The sequence below is a fragment of the Apis cerana genome, linkage group LG3 (assembly GCF_029169275.1).
Source record: "Apis cerana isolate GH-2021 linkage group LG3, AcerK_1.0, whole genome shotgun sequence".
NCBI classification, from domain to species: domain Eukaryota; kingdom Metazoa; phylum Arthropoda; class Insecta; order Hymenoptera; family Apidae; genus Apis; species Apis cerana.
In genome coordinates, this window is record NC_083854.1 from 12,844,810 (window position 1) to 12,864,625 (window position 19,816).

The 19,816-nt window shown below is 22.2% G+C and overlaps 5 protein-coding genes across 15 annotated transcripts; 3 read left to right on the plus strand and 2 right to left on the minus strand.

The window, feature by feature from the left end:
- The first annotated feature begins 539 nt into the window (after nucleotides 1-539).
- On the plus strand, nucleotides 540-4,063 carry LOC108001115 (ovarian-specific serine/threonine-protein kinase Lok-like). 2 transcript variants are annotated; one of them, XM_017061978.3, is made up of 7 exons: nucleotides 540-1,363; nucleotides 1,504-1,779; nucleotides 1,865-2,121; nucleotides 2,208-2,411; nucleotides 2,503-2,676; nucleotides 2,747-2,911; nucleotides 2,995-4,063. In XM_017061978.3, exons 1-7 carry the CDS (start codon nucleotides 1,216-1,218, stop codon nucleotides 3,211-3,213), a joined length of 1,443 nt encoding a protein of 480 aa, XP_016917467.1. In that variant the 5' UTR covers nucleotides 540-1,215; the 3' UTR covers nucleotides 3,214-4,063. The 2 variants fall into 2 exon arrangements, with proteins under 2 accessions (XP_016917467.1, XP_061929105.1); XM_062073121.1 differs by having other exon boundaries at nucleotides 1,889-2,121.
- LOC108001059 (succinate dehydrogenase [ubiquinone] iron-sulfur subunit-like) lies at nucleotides 3,703-6,869 on the minus strand. Of its 2 annotated transcripts, none has more exons than XM_062073126.1 (5): nucleotides 6,721-6,869; nucleotides 5,043-5,302; nucleotides 4,551-4,848; nucleotides 4,324-4,446; nucleotides 3,703-4,221 (listed from the first exon to the last, which is right to left on the minus strand). In XM_062073126.1, the coding sequence occupies exons 1-5, from the start codon at nucleotides 6,748-6,750 to the stop codon at nucleotides 4,084-4,086; spliced, it is 849 nt and encodes a 282-aa protein (XP_061929110.1). In that variant the 5' UTR covers nucleotides 6,751-6,869; the 3' UTR covers nucleotides 3,703-4,083. The 2 variants fall into 2 exon arrangements, with proteins under 2 accessions (XP_061929110.1, XP_028524152.2); XM_028668351.2 differs by lacking the exon at nucleotides 6,721-6,869 and adding an exon at nucleotides 5,609-6,143.
- Nucleotides 6,870-6,899: 30 nt separating this feature from the next.
- LOC108001090 (trifunctional purine biosynthetic protein adenosine-3) lies at nucleotides 6,900-12,379 on the plus strand. Of its 2 annotated transcripts, none has more exons than XM_017061943.3 (17): nucleotides 6,900-7,070; nucleotides 7,532-7,610; nucleotides 7,774-7,863; nucleotides 7,988-8,235; nucleotides 8,344-8,543; nucleotides 8,618-8,812; nucleotides 8,909-9,039; nucleotides 9,103-9,307; nucleotides 9,496-9,631; nucleotides 9,722-9,944; nucleotides 10,005-10,199; nucleotides 10,437-10,692; nucleotides 10,861-11,064; nucleotides 11,144-11,290; nucleotides 11,364-11,632; nucleotides 11,716-11,973; nucleotides 12,072-12,379. In XM_017061943.3, exons 2-17 carry the CDS (start codon nucleotides 7,533-7,535, stop codon nucleotides 12,255-12,257), a joined length of 3,021 nt encoding a protein of 1,006 aa, XP_016917432.1. In that variant the 5' UTR covers nucleotides 6,900-7,070; nucleotide 7,532; the 3' UTR covers nucleotides 12,258-12,379. The 2 variants fall into 2 exon arrangements, with proteins under 2 accessions (XP_016917432.1, XP_061929104.1); XM_062073120.1 differs by lacking the exon at nucleotides 6,900-7,070 and adding an exon at nucleotides 7,177-7,201.
- LOC108001060 (dnaJ homolog subfamily C member 28) lies at nucleotides 12,271-14,469 on the minus strand. Of its 4 annotated transcripts, none has more exons than XM_062073123.1 (6): nucleotides 14,140-14,469; nucleotides 13,940-14,065; nucleotides 13,430-13,561; nucleotides 13,280-13,372; nucleotides 12,851-13,204; nucleotides 12,271-12,785 (listed from the first exon to the last, which is right to left on the minus strand). In XM_062073123.1, the coding sequence occupies exons 1-6, from the start codon at nucleotides 14,164-14,166 to the stop codon at nucleotides 12,396-12,398; spliced, it is 1,122 nt and encodes a 373-aa protein (XP_061929107.1). In that variant the 5' UTR covers nucleotides 14,167-14,469; the 3' UTR covers nucleotides 12,271-12,395. The 4 variants fall into 4 exon arrangements, with proteins under 4 accessions (XP_061929107.1, XP_061929106.1, XP_061929109.1 ...); XM_062073122.1 differs by having other exon boundaries at nucleotides 14,238-14,369; XM_062073125.1 differs by lacking the exon at nucleotides 13,280-13,372 and having other exon boundaries at nucleotides 14,140-14,440.
- A 1,474-nt stretch (nucleotides 14,470-15,943) lies between these two features.
- On the plus strand, nucleotides 15,944-19,677 carry LOC108001093 (pre-mRNA-splicing factor 38B). Of its 5 annotated transcripts, XR_009829268.1 has the most exons (7): nucleotides 15,945-16,204; nucleotides 16,403-16,686; nucleotides 17,088-17,239; nucleotides 17,337-17,735; nucleotides 17,810-18,148; nucleotides 18,709-18,810; nucleotides 19,072-19,172. XR_009829268.1 is itself a non-coding variant. In XM_017061949.3 (6 exons), exons 1-6 carry the CDS (start codon nucleotides 16,174-16,176, stop codon nucleotides 19,473-19,475), a joined length of 1,170 nt encoding a protein of 389 aa, XP_016917438.1. In that variant the 5' UTR covers nucleotides 15,945-16,173; the 3' UTR covers nucleotides 19,476-19,677. The 5 variants fall into 5 exon arrangements, 3 of the variants coding, with proteins under 3 accessions (XP_061929113.1, XP_016917438.1, XP_016917437.1); XR_001766640.3 differs by lacking the exon at nucleotides 17,810-18,148 and having other exon boundaries at nucleotides 15,944-16,204; nucleotides 17,076-17,239; nucleotides 17,337-17,748; XM_017061949.3 differs by lacking the exons at nucleotides 17,810-18,148; nucleotides 18,709-18,810 and adding an exon at nucleotides 19,409-19,677 and having other exon boundaries at nucleotides 19,072-19,308.
- The last annotated feature ends 139 nt before the right edge of the window (nucleotides 19,678-19,816 follow it).

Genomic DNA, 19,816 nt, shown 5'->3' on the forward strand with positions numbered 1-19,816 from the left:
ATAGATTATCCTTTTTTTTATAAATCATTTTTTGTTCGTTTTTTTTTAAATTGATTTATAATTGCGTTTAACATATTATGTATTGTTCTTTATATATTGTTTTTACATATTATTGCTTGGTATATTGGGTTTTAGGTATCAAAAAATTGATAAATATTTATATGTATTGTATACTTAAACAGTAAAGTAATGAATTTTATAATTTTAATGATAAAAATAATTGATATAGAATATAAATATATTAAAATTATTCAATTATACATTTTTTTTAATAATATAAATTTATATTATTCAATTGTTAGAAAACCGTTAATATATCTAATATTTGATTTCGATGTGCATATATTTACATGTACACAATATTTATTGAAAAAGGTTAATTCGAATGATTGAAAATAATTTACTAATGAAATATGTAATTATAATAAAATTTTTAATTTATATAATAAAAAATTTAAATTGTTATGATAAAAAATTGATAAAAACATGTACTAAAATAATATATTGTCTGTGATAATATTAAAATATATTGAATTAAACTGGAAACAGAGATCTATAGGAAATGTTTGTAAATTAAATTCAACAATGCAACATAAAGAATTCAAATTTTCTTTTACTGTGCACAGTTCAGAAGTTTATCTCTAAGACGGATAAGGACAAGAAGAGTTTTCCCCTCCTTCAATCACTACATACAGTATATATAATTTTATTTGTAGATGTGATACTTTAAACTATTGTGTATGCTTATTTGTGCGATTTTGTTTGCTCTGTAAGAAATAACCAATCAGACTGATATTCCTTCTAGGAACTAAATTCTTAAACTCTATTTTGTACAGTAACCATGTTTTAGGTTCTTACAATGTTTTTCGGAGTTCTAGTTTCATGTTTTTGTTTACATTATGAGTTACATGTGTATAATAGCAAGTACAATAATAATAATTTAACGTCGTATTTTCACACAATAAAATATATAAAAATATATAAAAATAATTTTCACACTTAAAAATATATAAAAATAAAAAAATTCTTAAAAATATATTTGGATTTAAGTTAAAATTATTATATAAACTTAAAATATTACTTTATAAAAAAAATTAAAAAATGTAATGATTAATATTATTTATGTTTTATTTCTGTTTAATTTTATTTTTTTCTATCAAAAAATTTGACATAGCACATTTTTTTGGTTTTTATTAAACCAAATAATTTCTAATTATGAATGATGAACAAATTGTTTTAACATTACCTCCTACTCAAGATGCAGAATCAATATGTTTTACTCAATCACAAGAATTATTACAAGAAAAACCTATAATTGTATGGGGTAGATTATGTCCAAGTAAATTACCTTTTAGAACAATGGGTATGAATATATATTTCTCATATTAATTATTTATTAATAATTTAGTATCATGGATTATATTATATTCTTATGTTATTAATTTATGTTTTAATTTATAAAATTAAAATATTAATATCAAGTAAAAATAATTATTTTTATAGAAATGACCAAAGATGTATATACACTTGGTCGCTCACAAAACTGTGATATTTGTATAACTAATAATGAATTAAAACCAAAGTGGCTTAGTGTAATGAGTAAAATACATTTCAAGATAACTAGAGAATTTATTGATGATAATACCAATGATGCTATAGTATATTTAGAAGACTTAAGCCAAAATGGAACTTTTGTTAATGGAAAAAAAGTAGGACGTGGGAATAAAGTAATTCTTGAAAGCAATGACAAAATAGCTTTAGCACAACCTATAGTTATTGGTAAATATTTCATATTTTGTATAAATATATGCAAATATAAATTTTTGTACATAAGCTTTATATTTTATTTATAATATTATAACAGTTTATGTCTTCATGAGTACAACAGCTTTTGAAAGTAATAATTTACCACCTGAACTCAAAAATAAATATACAGTATCACGTAAATTAGGATCTGGAGCATGTGGAGAAGTGAAAATGATATTTAATAAAGTTGGTTGTAAAAAATTTGCCTTGAAAACTATTATGAAATTAGGTGGTACAACAAATGGACAAAAATATCTGTTAAATGATCCTGAAAAAATTATGAATGAAGTTAAAATTTTGAAAGCTCTAAAACATGTAAGTTAATATATAAATTATTAAAATTGTGTAATATTATATTATATATTATTATATTAAATATTAATATATTTTCTATTCTTTAGCCTTGTATAATTCGAATGGAAGAAATTGTGGATACCCCAAAAGCAGTATATATAGTTTTAGAATTAATGGAAGGTGGTGAACTTTTCGAAAGAATAAAAAGTAGAGGAAAATTATCAGAAAAACATGCAAAATTAATCTTTTATCAGGTTGTATTAGCTGTTAGTTATCTTCATGACTGTGGTATAACTCATAGAGATTTGAAGGTATTTATATTTTTTAAATATTCTTGTAAAGTATTTAATTTAAATTATACTATGAAATAATACTAAATGAATACTATTTTTACATTAATAGCCAGAAAATATATTATTAGCTAGTAATTCAGATATTACATTAGCAAAAGTATCAGATTTTGGTTTATCAAAATTAGTTGATGCTCAAACTATGATGAAAACATTTTGTGGAACTCCTATGTATGTTGCACCTGAAATATTATCTACTATTGGACGAGGTTCTTATACAAATCAAGTATGTTTATTTAAAAACACATATAGTAAATATAAAATAAATCTATATACTATTCATATGAATTTATCAGGTTGATGTGTGGAGTTTAGGAGTAATATTATATGCTTGTTTAAGTGGTTCAGTTCCTTTTAATTGTCAAGATAAAAATATTAGTTTACAAGATCAAATAAAAAAAGGACAATATAGCTTTCCTTCTTCAAAATTTGGACATATAACAAGTAAAGCTATAGATTTGGTACAGTATTATCTAATAAAATGTTATTGAATTAAATTACATAAATAAAAATATTTGTATTTTCTAACAATATGATATTTTAGATCAAACGAATGATGACAGTTAATCCAAAAAAAAGGATTACAATCAAACAAGTTTTGTTACATCCTTGGTTACAAGACCGTGAACTTCGAGAAAATATTGACATGATATTATCAAAAGAAAATGATGAAAATATACCACCTGAAAGTATTTCTTCTAATATTCAATGTAAAAATGAACAGTATCAAAATTTGATCAAAAGAGCAAGATTAGAAATATAGTAATAATATATAATTTAGATAATATATAAATACTTTTTTAAAATTGTTTATTAAATTTATTTCCGTTATATTAGAATGAAAAAGTTTTGCATTACATATATTTTGATCTAATATTATTTTGAAAATCATTGAAATCTATTTGTTACAAATTAAATATTTATAATGTAAATCGATTAATTAAATAATGTCCATTAGATTAATCAGTCTAAGTTTAGACATATCATAAAAGTTCAATCTAATTATTCATTGAGTTAACAAAAGAGAGTTAACAAATTAAAGTAATAATACTTTAAATTAATTATTTCATTTTATTTTAATAGTATCATTTCAATAATTATTGAATTCTAATCTATTATAAATCTGTTGTAAACGAAACATTATTAATATAAACTGAATAATTTAATATTTAAAATTTAAGTTTAAACATATTACAAGAATTCAATTTAATTTTTCATTGAATCAGCAAGGAAAATAAATTAAAATACAATATAAATTAAATTAATTTAATTCTTCACAGTATACATATAAGTGTAGTATAAATAAAATTAAAAATATAGAAAACTAAGTAAGTGATATGAAACTATGTAACTGATATGTACAAAATATTTTATATTTTTGTGTGTTGTGTGTTGTGTGTTTTGTAATGATTATTAAAAATTCGTTGTCTTTGTGCCAATTTTTGCTAAAATTTTCGTATATATTAATACAAATAATTTTTTCAATATATCACGAAAACTAAACTTAATCATTTTTTCATTTCATCAAAAAAAAAAAATAAACTCTTGTATATAATAAGAAAATGCAATTTATATACAATTACAAATCGTATAAAGATGTAATGTTTTATTGATCACGTTTTTTCATTTTTATCTATTCCTCTCTACATGGATACTCTTCTTCGCCTCGACATGGATTTGGAATTGGAGTTTCTATATCTGGTCGTTCTTTTTTAGCAAGTCCCGCTAACAATCGTTTTATTTGAGCTACTGCTTTTCCAGGATTCAAACCCTTTAAAAGATATTTATATAATAATAGAAATAAATTATTAAAAATGATCTAATTTTTTATTTTCTTTAAATTTTATTGAATTATAAACTTAATATTTCATACCTTCGGACAAGTTTTTGTGCAATTAAAAATAGTATGACATCGATATACCGAGTAATAATCACGTAATTTAGTAAGTCTTTCTTTGTGCCCCATATCACGTGAATCTATTATCCACCTATAAGCCTATAATGATAAGAAAATTAAAATTAAATTTAAAATTTATTAAAATTTTATTTCTTATTTATAAAATTATTTTTTGTACAAATGATAAAATTTTTTATATATACCTGCAAAAGAGTTGATGGACCTAAAAATTTATCACCGAGCCACCAATAAGGTGGACAAGCAAAAGTACAACATCCACATAAGATACACTCGTATAAACCATTAAGTTTATCTCTATCTCTTGGACTCTGTAGAATTTGCCGTAAACCGACATAATTATCTTCTCCAGTTCGTTTTAAAAATGGTTCAATATTTTTATATTGTTTCAAATATTGTTCCAAATCCGTTACTAAATCTCTAATTACGTATGCGTGTGGTAAAGGATAAATAACTATGGGCTTTGATGATTCCAGTGCTTTTCTAAAAAAAAAAAAAAAAAAAAAAAAAGAGAAGAAAAAATAAGATACTATACAATTTTATAATAATAAAAATATTAAATTTTACAATTTTTAAATAATTATTATACAAGAATAAATAATCGAGCAAAATTAAATCTATAATATATTTATATCATCATTATGAAACAACAAAAAAAAATATTTTTCCCGCATTACGTGATGCAAGCCAAGTTATTGACACCATTTATATTCATTGCACAACATCCACAAATTCCCTCACGACAGGATTTTCGATAGGATAACGTGGGATCATATTCTGCTTTTATTAATGCCAATATATCTAATACCATTGTACCAGTGCATTTATTTAAATCCACACTAAATTGTTGCATATATGGTTTTACATTTGGCTTTTCTGGATTCCAACGATATACCCGAATAGTTTGTAATCTTGGTTTTATATCTGTTTTTCGTTCCTAAAAATTAATCAAACCAAGTCATTTAAATTGCTTATATTTATTGTTTAGAAATGTTAAAACAATTTATATCTAATACTATATTGAATTTAATATATTATATATATATATTAATATATACATATAAATAATATAACTTATATAATTTTATCATTTTTAAAAATAAAATATTACAACTGAATTTATGTAGAATCGATAAGATGAAAAGAAAGACGAAATATGTTATAATATATAAGGAAACGAAGAAAGCTTTTGATAATAAGTATAAGTTTCTTTAATATAACTGTAACATTTATGGCTGCTAACTTCTGGAGGTGTTTTGCATTCTTTCACAATAGCAATTTCGGTGGTCACAAGTTTATCTTCCTCAGATGGTGGTTTTTCTGTCTTTTTTGTACTGGACAGAAATCTATGACTTCGAAAACGGTTATTTTGACATTTGTATCGACGAAGAGATGCAATTGTACAAGACCAAAATTGGCTCGCATGACTGATAGTGTTAAAGTTGAACATAATTCTAAAAGTTTTATGAGAAATCTTTTATAAGTGCCACCTGAGATTCTATAAAGGCATATTTCGTTTTCCTAATCTTTCGATCATTTTGTTTTATAGTGACTGTATAATTCTTAGATAAAAGAGAAACAAAATATCATCATTTGAAATAACTTCATAGTTATTCTCAATAATTTTTTCTTAAAAATGAAAATATTGTAGTGTATAATTTATATGCTAATATATATTTGATGAGAAAATAAATAATAATATGTTTTGAGAATAATAATGTTTTAATTTATGATTAAATAAACATATGTATAAAAATGTATGTATATAAGTATACAATCATAATTCGCAATTATTTGTTAAAACAAATGATAATATTTTAGTACATGCTATTCTAAAAATAAAAATATTTCCATTCCTTAATATTAATTTCATTCGTTTCAAAAATTTGACCTACATACTTAAATATGGAAATTTGACGTTAATATTTGTTGATTTTATAATAATAACAATATTTCATACTTATCTTTTTTTTTTTAAAATTTATAATTTATTTCTCTTTATTATTAATATAAATTTATATATATTTTTTTTAAATTTAAAATAAAAATTTTTATCGGAAAAAATAAAAAAGAAAGGAAACAAAAAATTAATAACAATTTATATTTTTTTAAATAAATAATTCATTGTTATAGAATTGTTGAATATTAATTACAAATATTTTTTTGTATATATAGATTTTAATATCGCATTAACTACATGATTAATAGTGATAATTGATTAAACAATTAAACAATGAAAACAAAAATTTACAAATCAGATTAAAATAAAAATATGTATTTTAGAAAATAACAAATATTATTTTATTAGAAATATCATTTATCTATATTTATATTATCTATATTATATATATTTACATTTAAAAACAACAAATAATTATATTTCATTTTTTAAAACAATAAATAAACACTTGTTTTAATTTGTTATTCATATTATTGAACTTGATTATATTTATTTCACAACTTATAATACAGTATATTCTGAATATCTTGATTTATTTTAAGAGGTCAGAAGTTATCATTCACATACATATAATTATAATGGATAAATCCCCCGCGAAGAATCAATGTTCTTCTTACAAATTAAATTAATAAATTCGATAAATATTTATTGGTTTTAGAAATATATATAAGTAATAAACGTTAAGTTCATTACCACCTGTTGCTTCAGTGTATATAATTTAAATACTACGAGTTAGAATAGACGAGTTAGAACGATTTATAATTTTAAATTACGTACATATTATATGTATATATATATTATATATATATTATATATATTTTAAGAAAGTGAAAAAAGTAAGTATTTAGTGACATATATTAAATATATTAAACGGAGGTTATAATTTTATGTATTATATAAAATAGTTCATAATATCAAGATATTATTAACAGAACTTATAATGATATACAATAAACATTTGATAATTTTATGAATATTTTATTTTTATATAATATTATTTTATTTTAATACAAATATATTTAATTTTATATAATATAATGAATATATATATATATATATATATATATATATATATATATATATATTATGTGTTTAAATAATATCATTTATAAATAATACTATTATTATAATATATAAATTTAATTTTATTATATATATAAAACATTTTTTATATTTCATAATTAATATTAAATTTAATATTTTTAGTATGCAGTATAATGTTTTAATTATTGGTGGTGGTGGTAGAGAACATGCTATTGCTTGGAAACTTTCACAATCTCCTCAAGTAAATATTTGTTATATTAATATGCAAAAATTTTATAATAACAATATAATTTACAATATAATGTTACAATAAATAATTTATATAATATTTTATTTTTAAATAATATTATATTATATATAAAATTATAAATAATAAAAATATTAAATTATAATTATTTTTTCAGGTAAATAAAATTTATGTCTCTCCTGGAAATTATGGGCTTTCATTAGTCAATAAAGTTTCTTTAATAAATCTAAATGTTAAGAACAATAAGGTATATTTGTTATTACTATTTTGTATATTTATTATTATTTATTACTATTTTATATATTATTATATTATTAAGAGTGAATTATATAAAATCATGCTTTTTATTACATAAATTTTTTATCAAATAGGAAGTAGCAGAATGGAGCAAGAATAATAAAATAAGTTTAGTAGTTATTGGACCGGAAGAATATTTAGCTAATGGATTAGCAGATGAATTAAAAAATGCAGAAATTAATTGTTTTGGTCCACAAAAAGCAGCATCTAAAATTGAAACTGATAAATATTGGGCGAAAGAATTTATGGATAGATATCAAATATCTACTGCAAGATGGAAAGGATTTGTAAATGCAAAAGAAGCGAAGAAATTTGTTATGAAGTATATATAAAATTTTATTAATATATAAATTAATATATAAATAAATAAATTATAAAAAATTAAAAATAATTTAAATAATTTATTATATATTACTATAATTTATTATAGTGCACAATTTCCAGCACTTGTAATAAAAGCTTCAGGTCTAGCAGCTGGAAAAGGAGTTATAGTAACAAAAAATAAAGAAGAAGCATGTAAAGCTATAGATGAAATTTTGATTGATAAGAAATTTGGTTCTGCTGGTGAATCAATAGTTATAGAAGAATTATTAGAGGGAGAAGAAGTTTCTATACTTGCCTTTACAGATGGTATAGCAGTAATTCTTTGCAAAAGAATATTCAGTTTTAATTATAATATAATTTTTATTAATTTTTCTTTTTAGGAAAAACTATTATACCAATGATACCTGCACAAGATCATAAAAGAATATTTAATAATGATATCGGACCAAATACTGGAGGCATGGGTGCTTACTGTCCTTGTCCATTATTAAATAAAGATAATTATGAAATAGTAAAATCAAACATCTTACAAAAAGCTATTGATGGTCTTAAACAAGAACAAATTCCATTTGTTGGTTTGTATTATAATTACTTATATTTACATATATGATCATACATTTAAAATACATATATGATCTTTAATATTAAAATTTTAATTATTATTATTTTAGGAGTATTATATGCTGGATTAATGTTAACAAAAGATGGGCCAAGAGTTTTAGAATTTAATTGTAGATTTGGAGATCCCGAAACACAAGTAATATTACCATTACTGAAGTCAGATTTATTTAATGTTATGAAGGTAATTTATATTTTGATATAAAAAATTATTAAAATATAAGCAATTTACTTTACATTGATGTAGGCTTGTTGTGAAGGTTCTTTGGTTGAATCTTTAATTGTTTGGGAAAAAAATTTGTTCGCTGTTGGTGTTATTTTAGCATCTCAAGGATATCCCATATCATCATCAAAAGGTCAAATTATAACAGGCATTAATGATGTTTTGCATACAAATTTTATTTTCCATAGTGGAACAAATATATCTTCTAAAGGAGAATTAATAACTAATGGTACATTTTATATACAATTTATATAATATATATAATATATATACACATATATGTATATATGTGTATATATATTATATATATTATACCTATGTGTATACCACATATATTATACCACATATATATACCTATATGTATTTAATATTTAAATTTAATACTATGTATTTAATTCTTTTTTGCTTATTTTATAGGAGGAAGAGTTTTAATTACTGTAAGTTTAGCACCCTCATTGGCTTTGGCTGCTGCTAAAGCAACGCATGCTGCACAGATTATATCATTTGATGGAAAACAATTTAGAACAGATATAGCACATAAAGGAATAGCAAGGTATCTTATAATTAATGTTATAATATACATAATTATTTATATATATTATTTATAAAAATATAAAATATATTAATTATGTAATACTTTTAGATCTATATTGCAAAATGGACAATTAACATACAAAAGTAGTGGTGTTGATATAGAAACAGGAAATTCATTAGTTTCAGCTATTAAACCAATGTCTTATTCAACGCAACGTTTAGGTTCAATGGGTTCAATTGGTAGTTTTGGCGGTTTATTTGATATAAAAGCTACTGGTTATAAAGATCCAATTTTGGTATCTGGAACTGATGGCGTTGGAACTAAATTAAAAGTTTGTATGTTTTTATTTAAAACTCAAAAATATAATAAAATAATTTATATATTGTTATAGATAGCATTTGAATGTAAAAAGCATGATACAATAGGCATAGATTTAGTGGCTATGTGTGTAAATGATATTCTTGCACATGGTGCAGAACCTTTATTTTTCCTGGATTATTTTGCTTGTAGTAAACTAAATATTAAAATAGCTACTGATGTTATAAATGGAATAAGTAAAGGATGTAAGATAGCTGGATGTTCCTTAGTAAGTAGAAATAAATTTATTTTTTAATTTTATTTATTCAATATATATTATTATTTATTTATTTTATATATATATTTTATATTATATATATATATAATATATATATATATATATATATATATATATATATATATATATAATATACATTATCTTTTTCATTATCCTATATTATTTTTTTTATTATTTTAAATAAATTTAATATGAATATTTTAAAAATTCAGTAAATAATTGATATAGATTGGTGGAGAAACAGCAGAAATGCCAGATATGTATTCCAATGAAGAATACGATTTAGCCGGTTTCGCTGTAGGAGTAGTTGAAAGAAATAATTTACTTCCACGAATAAATGATATAAAAGAAGGTGATATTATAATTGGTCTTCCATCAAGTGGACTACACAGTAATGGATTTAGTCTAGTTCGGAAAATTTTAAAAATAGCAAATAAAAAATATGCCGATATAGCACCTTTTTCTGAAAATAATCGCACAATCGGTAATTACTAATAATATTTTAATAACACTTTAATTATAGATTTAAATATAGATAAATAAAATAATAAGATCTTTTTTTTTTACTTATAATCTTATATATTATATATCTTAATTATAAATAATTAACAAAAAAATTTATTTTTATATATTATATTGAAATCATTTAAAGGTGATGAATTGTTAGAACCAACTAAAATTTATGTAAAAGAAGTAATTTCTGCTTTACGTACTAATTTCATAAAAGCATTTGCACATATTACTGGAGGAGGTATAACAGAAAATATACCAAGAATTTTACCAAAAGATATGGGCGTAATTTTAGATGCAAAGAAATGGAAAATTCAACCCATTTTTGCTTGGCTTGCAACTGTAGGTAAGAAAATAATTAAAAATATTAATTAAATCTATAAATATATTATTCCTATATTTTTCACAAAATCATTTTTTTGTAGGAGGAATTAACAAAGAAGAAATGTTGAAAACATTTAATTGTGGCATTGGTGCTATTTTAATTTGTTCAGAAAAAGATAAAGAAAAAGTTTTAAATCAATTACAAATAGAAAATCCTAAAATTATTGGATATGTAACTAATTATAAAAGTAAGTTCCATTTAATATTAATTATTTTATTTGAATTTTATTTATAATATTATATATATTAAAAATATTACAGATAAACAAATTAGAATAAATGTTAAAAATTTTGAAGAAGCATTAGAATTAAGAATGAAACAATACATACCTGACATTATTTCAAAATTAAGTAAGCCTTTAAAAAAAGTGGGCGTTTTAATATCTGGTAGTGGAACTAATTTACAATCATTAATTGATGCAACACGAGATTCATCCCAAAATATTGGTGCTGAAATTGTCATAGTGATATCAAATAAACCAAATATTGAAGGAATTAAACGAGCTGAAAAAGCTGGTATAAAAACAGTGGTAATTTTTATTTTATTTAAATTTTATTTAATGCTTTTTTTATTATTTATATACTTATCCATTATTTATAACTTTAATCATAGATTATTAAACATACTGATTATCCTAGTCGAGAAACTTTTGATTCAGCAATGAATATTGAACTTAATGCTGTTGGAGTTGAAATAGTTTGTCTTGCTGGTTTTATGCGCATTTTATCAGATAATTTTGTAAATCAATGGCATGGTGCTTTGATAAATATACATCCTTCATTATTACCATCATTTAAAGGTGCACATGCACATGAAAATGTTTTAAAAGCTGGAGTACGTGTTTCAGGATGTACAGTGCATTTTGTGGAAGTATGATATATTTTTATATATAATCAATATAAATATATTATATTAAAAATTTATTTACATATACGATTTTTTTTTATATAATTAAAAATCATTTTTAGACTGATATAGATTCGGGAGCAATTATTGAACAAGCAGCAGTACCTGTATTTCCGTATGACACGATAGAAAGTCTTCAAGAACGAGTCAAAACAGCTGAACATCGCATTTTTCCACTTGCTCTAAAATATTTAGCTACTGGTAGAATACAATTAAAAGAAGATAATACTATTTTGTGGAAATATTAGAAAATATATATACAATTATTTTATGTATCATATATTTTTGATACTTATTTTCTATACATTATATTTTTTAAAAATAAAAATAAACTACATTTTTAATTGATTAAAAGAAATTCTGAAAGCAATATATGTTCTATAAAATTATTTATTAAAAATCGAAGATATCATTTCTGTTAATAAATTATTCTTTCTTTCGACAGAGATATCAGAATTTACTTTTTCTTTTAATGTTTCTTGTGCTGGTGTCGAAAGTGCTTCTTTTGCAAGATCTTCTAATTTAACATGAAGCATTTGTTTCTGAAGTATAGGTACCAATAAATTGTATTTGTCGACTTTAATATTTATTTCTTTTGTTTTAGATTTAAAATTTTCTACAATATTTTTCCAAGTTTTTTCATCTTTATAATTTAATGGAATATGTCCAACTTTACTACGAGCATTTATTAATTTTTTTCGTAAATCTTGTATTTCTTCTCTAATTTCTTTAGATAATTGTATCCATTCCGGAGTAAATCCATTTTCTATTAATATCTGCAATTTAATTTTATATATTACTTATTTATTGTAAATTTTCGATTTAATTTAGTATTTTATACCTCATTTAATTTGTAAGTAACAAAATCAACATATGGATTTCGAGTATTTGTATTTTCTTTTAATGGTTTACCCATTCCTGGTAGATCTTTAAATTCACCTCTATTCATTGCTTCTTGAATTAAATCTTCTACTAAACGATCCATGCCAAAACGTGTTTTAATATTTTTTGCATGTTGTTTATCCATTCCAACTAATGTATTACGTTCTTCAGTTTGTAATTTTTTTAATCTATGTTCCAATACACTATCAACTGCTTTTTGAGCTCTTTCCATTGTATATAATTTTTGTCTTTTGCTATGTGTTCCAATACCTACATTATAAACTAAATAATGACGATGTTGTGGTGCTGTATGCTAAAAAATATATATGTGAAATTAACAAAAAATAATTTAAAATATATATATGTTTTATATCATTTGTATATATACTTTAATGTCAAATTCTTCAACTTCAGGTAGATTTGTACAATTTTCTTTCTTTTCTATTCTTGCTTTACGAATTTGTCTATAAGCAGTTTCAATCTATGAAAAAAACATTTATATTATATTTTTTAATTAGTAAATAAATATATTATATACCTCAGAAAATTTAGTTGCATTAGCTTCTGATGTACCACTATCTGGATGGAATCTTTTTGCTTGATAGACAAATGCTAATCTTAATGTCTCATCTTCACAATCTTCTGCAACTTCTAGAGTTTGATACCATTTCTTAAAATATAATATAATAAATTTCTTAAAATTTATAATTAATATAATATTATTATACAATAAATATATATCAAATAAACAATTAATAATTTATATTTATTATTATATATATTTATTTATATCTATTTATATATATTTTCTTCATAATATTAAATTCAATGTATATTTTGTTAAATATGTAATTATATGATATAATATTATATATCGTATATATTATAATTTTATAAAAAAAAACAATTTTCATTAGATTTTCAATTTTTATTAAAATTAAATAATAAATATATTCCATAGAAATTTAATATATAATATAATTTAATATGATGTATTTTCGATATTAAAAAAATAAAATTAATATTATATATAACATAATAAATATACCTTCATATTATGTTGATGTTTAAATCTTTTCATCAGCATAAATTCCCAATATGGAACACAGATTATATTTTTAAGTATTTTTCTATTATATTGATTAAATCTTAACATATTTTTAAAAAATAAATGCTGCAATAATTTTGATATTTTATTTTATGATTATATAATTGATTACATATTATATTATTATAATATATACTTACATATGAACTATTATTTATATTGAACATTCAAAGTTATATATTTTATTAAAAGATATTTTTATATTATATATTAAAAATAATATCCTTTTAAATTGTACCTTTCGATGTGAATTAAATCTTATTGTCATATTGATAACAATTTAATTACTATAATATTAATATGTAATCAACATAATTTTTTAAAATCATAAAGAAATATAACGTTTCGAAAACGTAAGTGACTATGAAAATATGTACACTTTTTATGTACATATATATATTTATGTTGAAGAAGATAGACTGAAGTGAAGGACTGAAAATATATTCAATTGATATTTCTTATGAATTATGCGCATGCGCTAAAAAGTTATAGTAAGCAAAGCATATAGTGGGAAAAAATAGGATAAAAATATTGAAATAATTTTTAGATAATGCCGAAAATAAAACATAAAAAAAACACAAAAAAATAGTAAGAAAAAGATAGAGATAAAATAAAAATTAATTGCCAGCGCTATCTTTTGAAAATCAAAGATATCTCTTTAAAGCTAGGATACAAAAATTGAAAAATGCCTTTTGAGCAATTTGAAATTCGTGATATAATCTTTGATACTCAAGAGATGGCACTAAAGATTAATTTTAACTATTAATTCTAACTTATTCTTATTCTTTGTCCTATTATTTTCTTTATATTTCATTTGCAGCATTTTGAAAATGGCTGATTTTAATATTTTTATCACTTCTCTATTCTTTTTCTACTCTTTTTATTTATAAAATGTATATAATAAAATAATATATCATAAATTTTTATTATATTATTTATATATAAATATATTATATTAATTTATATAAATATATTATATATATATTTATATTAATATTTATAAATCTATACTAATACAAATAAATTTAGTTTTACTAAAATTATATTTAAATTCATTTTTATGATAAAACTTTACAAATCGAAATTATTTTTATTATAATATAAAATGAATGTAATTTTTATTTTATAAATAATTCATCTTGAGTGTATTATTCTTAGCAGTCAAAAGAACTATGAATACAATATATATAATTCAAAGAAATATCTTTATTTATTGATTTTATTATTTCTTATGATTGAATTAAATATAATTCATTTATTATCTAAATCATAAAGAGCATATTGATTTTTTTTTATCGGTATTTCAGAACACATATATTAATAATATTAAATTTATTTTGTATCTCATCTGTGATTAAAAATTACAGAATTTTGTCACGTGATATAGTTTGTTTATTTCCGATATTTCGACTTGACAAATAATCGCATAAATGTATGCACACACACACACACACACACACACACACACACACACACACACACACACACACACACACACACACACACACACACACACATACACACAAAATTTATTAAGTTTAAATTATATTATTAAATTTATTTTTTTATATTAGAAAAAAAAATAAACATATTTAAATATCAAATAAATTTATCATACTATATTTTTATAAGAGAATATTAAAAAGTAAATATAATTTCATACTTTCTTCAGAATTTTTTTTACTATACATGATTTTATATGTAATTTAAAATATTAAAATATTTATAATTCGTATATATATGTATATATTTATACATATATGTATATATTTTTTAATATTTATTTATTGAGATTTAAGAAACTTAAATAATTTCATTTTGGTTATTTTTTTAATGTTCATTCATTCAAAAAATGAAATTTTAGTAATTTACTTTTAAATGAAAATAATACACAAACGAATGAAACCGGATGTATATATTTCTTAGACATGCGCATTACAGTATTGAGTCTTTTTTTTCGCTTCCCGTTGACGTCAGTTTTCCATACACTTGCAGAAAAAAAAATTACGCGAGCTTTTAAAATTTGTATTTAATTATTTTGAATGCGCAAATATACTTATTTTCTCTTATATTTATGAACTTTACAAATCTTGTATGAAATACAAAGTTTGTCTGGTGAGTCTAATCTGTTGAATTTCATTGTGAGATTTATATTGCAAGTTTACGATACAAACATGCAAGTGCAAGAAACGGAAGGAGCTGATGGTAAGTAAATATATTTGGTATTGTTTTATGATATTTATATTTTTTTTTATGATATTTTGTTTTTATAATGTTTGATAAATATAATACTTTATAACCTGTTATGATCGCTTATGGTACACTTAACCTCTACTATATGATTATATATTGATTGATACTGTTATGATTTACTAAATATATAAATGAGACATTTGTACATAGGTTCACCATGGAATAATTCCAGTGGTTGTGATGAAGAACGTAGACCTACTCAAAAGGAGGGTAAAAAGTCAAATATATTACCTCTTTGGGGAAATGAAAGGACTATGAATTTAAATCCATTAATTTTAACAAATATACAGTCATCACATTATTTTAAAGTAAATTTATATGAATTGAAGACATACCATGAGGTTATTGATGAAATTTACTACAAGGTATCTCATTTGGAACCATGGGAAAAAGGAAGCAGGAAAACAGCAGGCCAAACTGGCATGTGTGGAGGCGTGAGTATGTTTTTTAATACATTACTAATTTTTAATTGTTATTTATTAATTTAAAACTAAGATGATCATAAAATTATTATCATATACGTAGAAATAGTCCAAATTTATAGCATTTTAGAGGACCTGGACACTGTATGAAATGAGAACTGCTAATAAAAATAAAAAAGGTGAAAGTATTTAAACTAAATCATTTAAAGTGAGAGTTCTAAATATTTTAGACTTTCACTATTATTATATAATCAGGCATCAATATCAAAATGTTGGGCTCAGTCTGAATACAGATATCAAATACTTAATACCATACTTAATTGCAGAGTAGCATGTTCTCGGTCAATATATTATAATATAATATGTATGTGATTAATTGACATAGGGGGGTGTAAATTTAGCGGTTCATGCAGGTCCGAGGAGTTGGTGCTGGTGGAATTGTTTCAACGGCTTATTGTCTACTATATAAACTCTTCACCTTGAGGTTAACACGGAAACAATTAAATGGTCTTATCAATCATCCTGATTCACCATATATTCGAGCATTAGGATTTATGTATATTAGGTAAGAATAGTATATTAAAATATTAAATTCCATGAAATTATTTAATAATTTCATAATATTAATTTCATTATACTGCATATGCTATTGTTATTAACAGATATACACAACCACCGGCAGATTTATTTAATTGGTATAGTGATTACTTAGAAGATGAAGAAGAATTAGATGTAAAAGCTGGAGGAGGACAAGTAATGAAAATGGGTGATATTCTTAAACAATTCCTGACAAAATTAGAATGGTTTTCAACATTATTTCCAAGAATACCAGTGCCTATTCAAAAAGAACTTGAACATCGATTAGCAGAAAGGTTTCCTCAACAATCTATGAATGCTCGAAATGCAAAACCACCTATTATTTTAAATAGTCATGGAAAATATAGTAATAGTAGTAGTAGAAAAGATAATGGCAACCTTACCTCACGGAATCAACCACGACATATCCCAGATAGTGAAGCTCAATGGGGTGAGGCTGAAAGAACAAGCCACTGGCGAGCCAGGTGCGTCTACGTGGTATGAATACAATCACGTTATTAATTTATATAAGGTTAATAATATTCTATGAACTTGTTAGGGAAATTGGGTGAAGATTAAAGACGTACCATCTCCAGGAAAATACTCTTGATCTCAGTGTATCATCATTCAGTTTTCTTTTGTACATATGTTCTTATTTGATTTTTGTACAGTTATTTATTTGTTTTACAAATTTATTCCAGTATTATATTTTTATATGCTATTGAAAATGATACAAATAAATTAATAAATTTATTAAATTTTTTGCAAAAGCAATATTGACGAATTAAATAATTTAAAATTGTTTAAAAATCATCAATATTTATAATAACTGTACACTGATTATTTTACATATTGGATATCAAGGAATATGAGATTTTTAAATATATATAAATTTCAGGTAATGATAAGAAAGTTCTGTCTTTTTTCTTATGACAGGAAAGAAAAAATGTAGAAAAAGATAGAAAAAAATTATTCTATTTATCACATTGAAATAGTTAAATTCATACATAACTTTCTCAATAGAAAATATGTTTATAATATATAAATGAGTTTTATAAAATTCATAATGTAATGTATTTCATAATGTAAAAATTTTAATATTATTTTTATAATTTCTTTGTTGATCTATCAATTCTATAGATGATAGCATAGCCTTAAAAGAGTGATAATAATTAAAAGTATTAATATCAGAAAAATATAGAGTAATAAGTATAAGTTTTTATTCTATTTTTTATTATATATACATATATATATATATATATATATATATATTATATATTTATTATATAATATATATATATTAATAGCATATAAATGCATTATTGTGAAACAGGAATGTTTTTTTTTTTAATGAATATTTTTTCAAACAAATGTTCTATAATTATTTTATAATGGTAATAACTATTCATTGTATGAGCAATTTGAATTGCAGTTCACTATACATACAATTTTTTTCAGTTTAAGGAAACCATCAGCTGCTTCAACAGTGCAGAAATAGAGAGACGGTGAAAGTGGAATGATTGTTTTCTACCTCTTCAAAAGTTGTTTTTCATTAAGCGCGTGAGAATAATTATTTTCATATATAAAGTGATCTTTTTCTACATTTTTATGTGTCTTTTTCTTTTATCTTTTCTTTCATGAAAAGATTATATTTTGTCTCATATTTGAAAAATTATACAAAGAGATAACATTGAGATGTTAAAAATGTCTAATTTCTTGGTATTTTCCATTATAAAGTGCAATATATATGTACAGGCTAATATTTTTAAAATATTATATTCATAATTCAACATTACTTCCCTTCGAATAATATTGTTCCAGATCTGATGAAGATCGCAAGGACAAGTATAGGGATCGAGATCGTGAGCGAGATCGCATAAGAGACAGAGAACGAGAACGTGCACGAGAAAGAGATCGAGAAAGGGATAGACATTGTAGACGATCGAACAGCCGTGATCGAAGTCGAAGACAAAGAGATTACAGAAGTCGTAGCAGAGACAGATCACATAGAGATAGAAGTAAAGATCGTTATCGTGATAAAGATCGTCATCGGGATAGGTACATATATTATGCATAAATATAAAATATATGAATAAAAAAAATAGATATTTAATTATATATTTTATATTTTATATTTATAAATTCTTTTTAATTGTAGAAGGGGATCGCCATATGATTATGCTACAGAATTAGCTCGGGAAAGAGAGAGACAACGAAGAGAATAAAAATATATGCTGGAATGTATATATTGATATAAATGTTTGTACGAGTGTAACTATAGACATAAAAACAATTTAGAACCGAGCCATTCGAACACCACCACATTTTGAGAAAAAATTTACTCCATTTGGAGTATAGCCTAAATTTGATTTGATTATATTCACCATGTAGTTTACATGTTTTTATAAAATAAATTCAAGATTATAATCATTGTTTTATAATTTTTTATCCTTGTCTAATTTTTTTTTTAATGTGTGTGTGTGTGTGTTTTTAATGTATGTGTATGTTTTTTTTAATGTATGTGTGTGTGTAAAATAAAATCATTAAAAATATTTTTTACAATTTT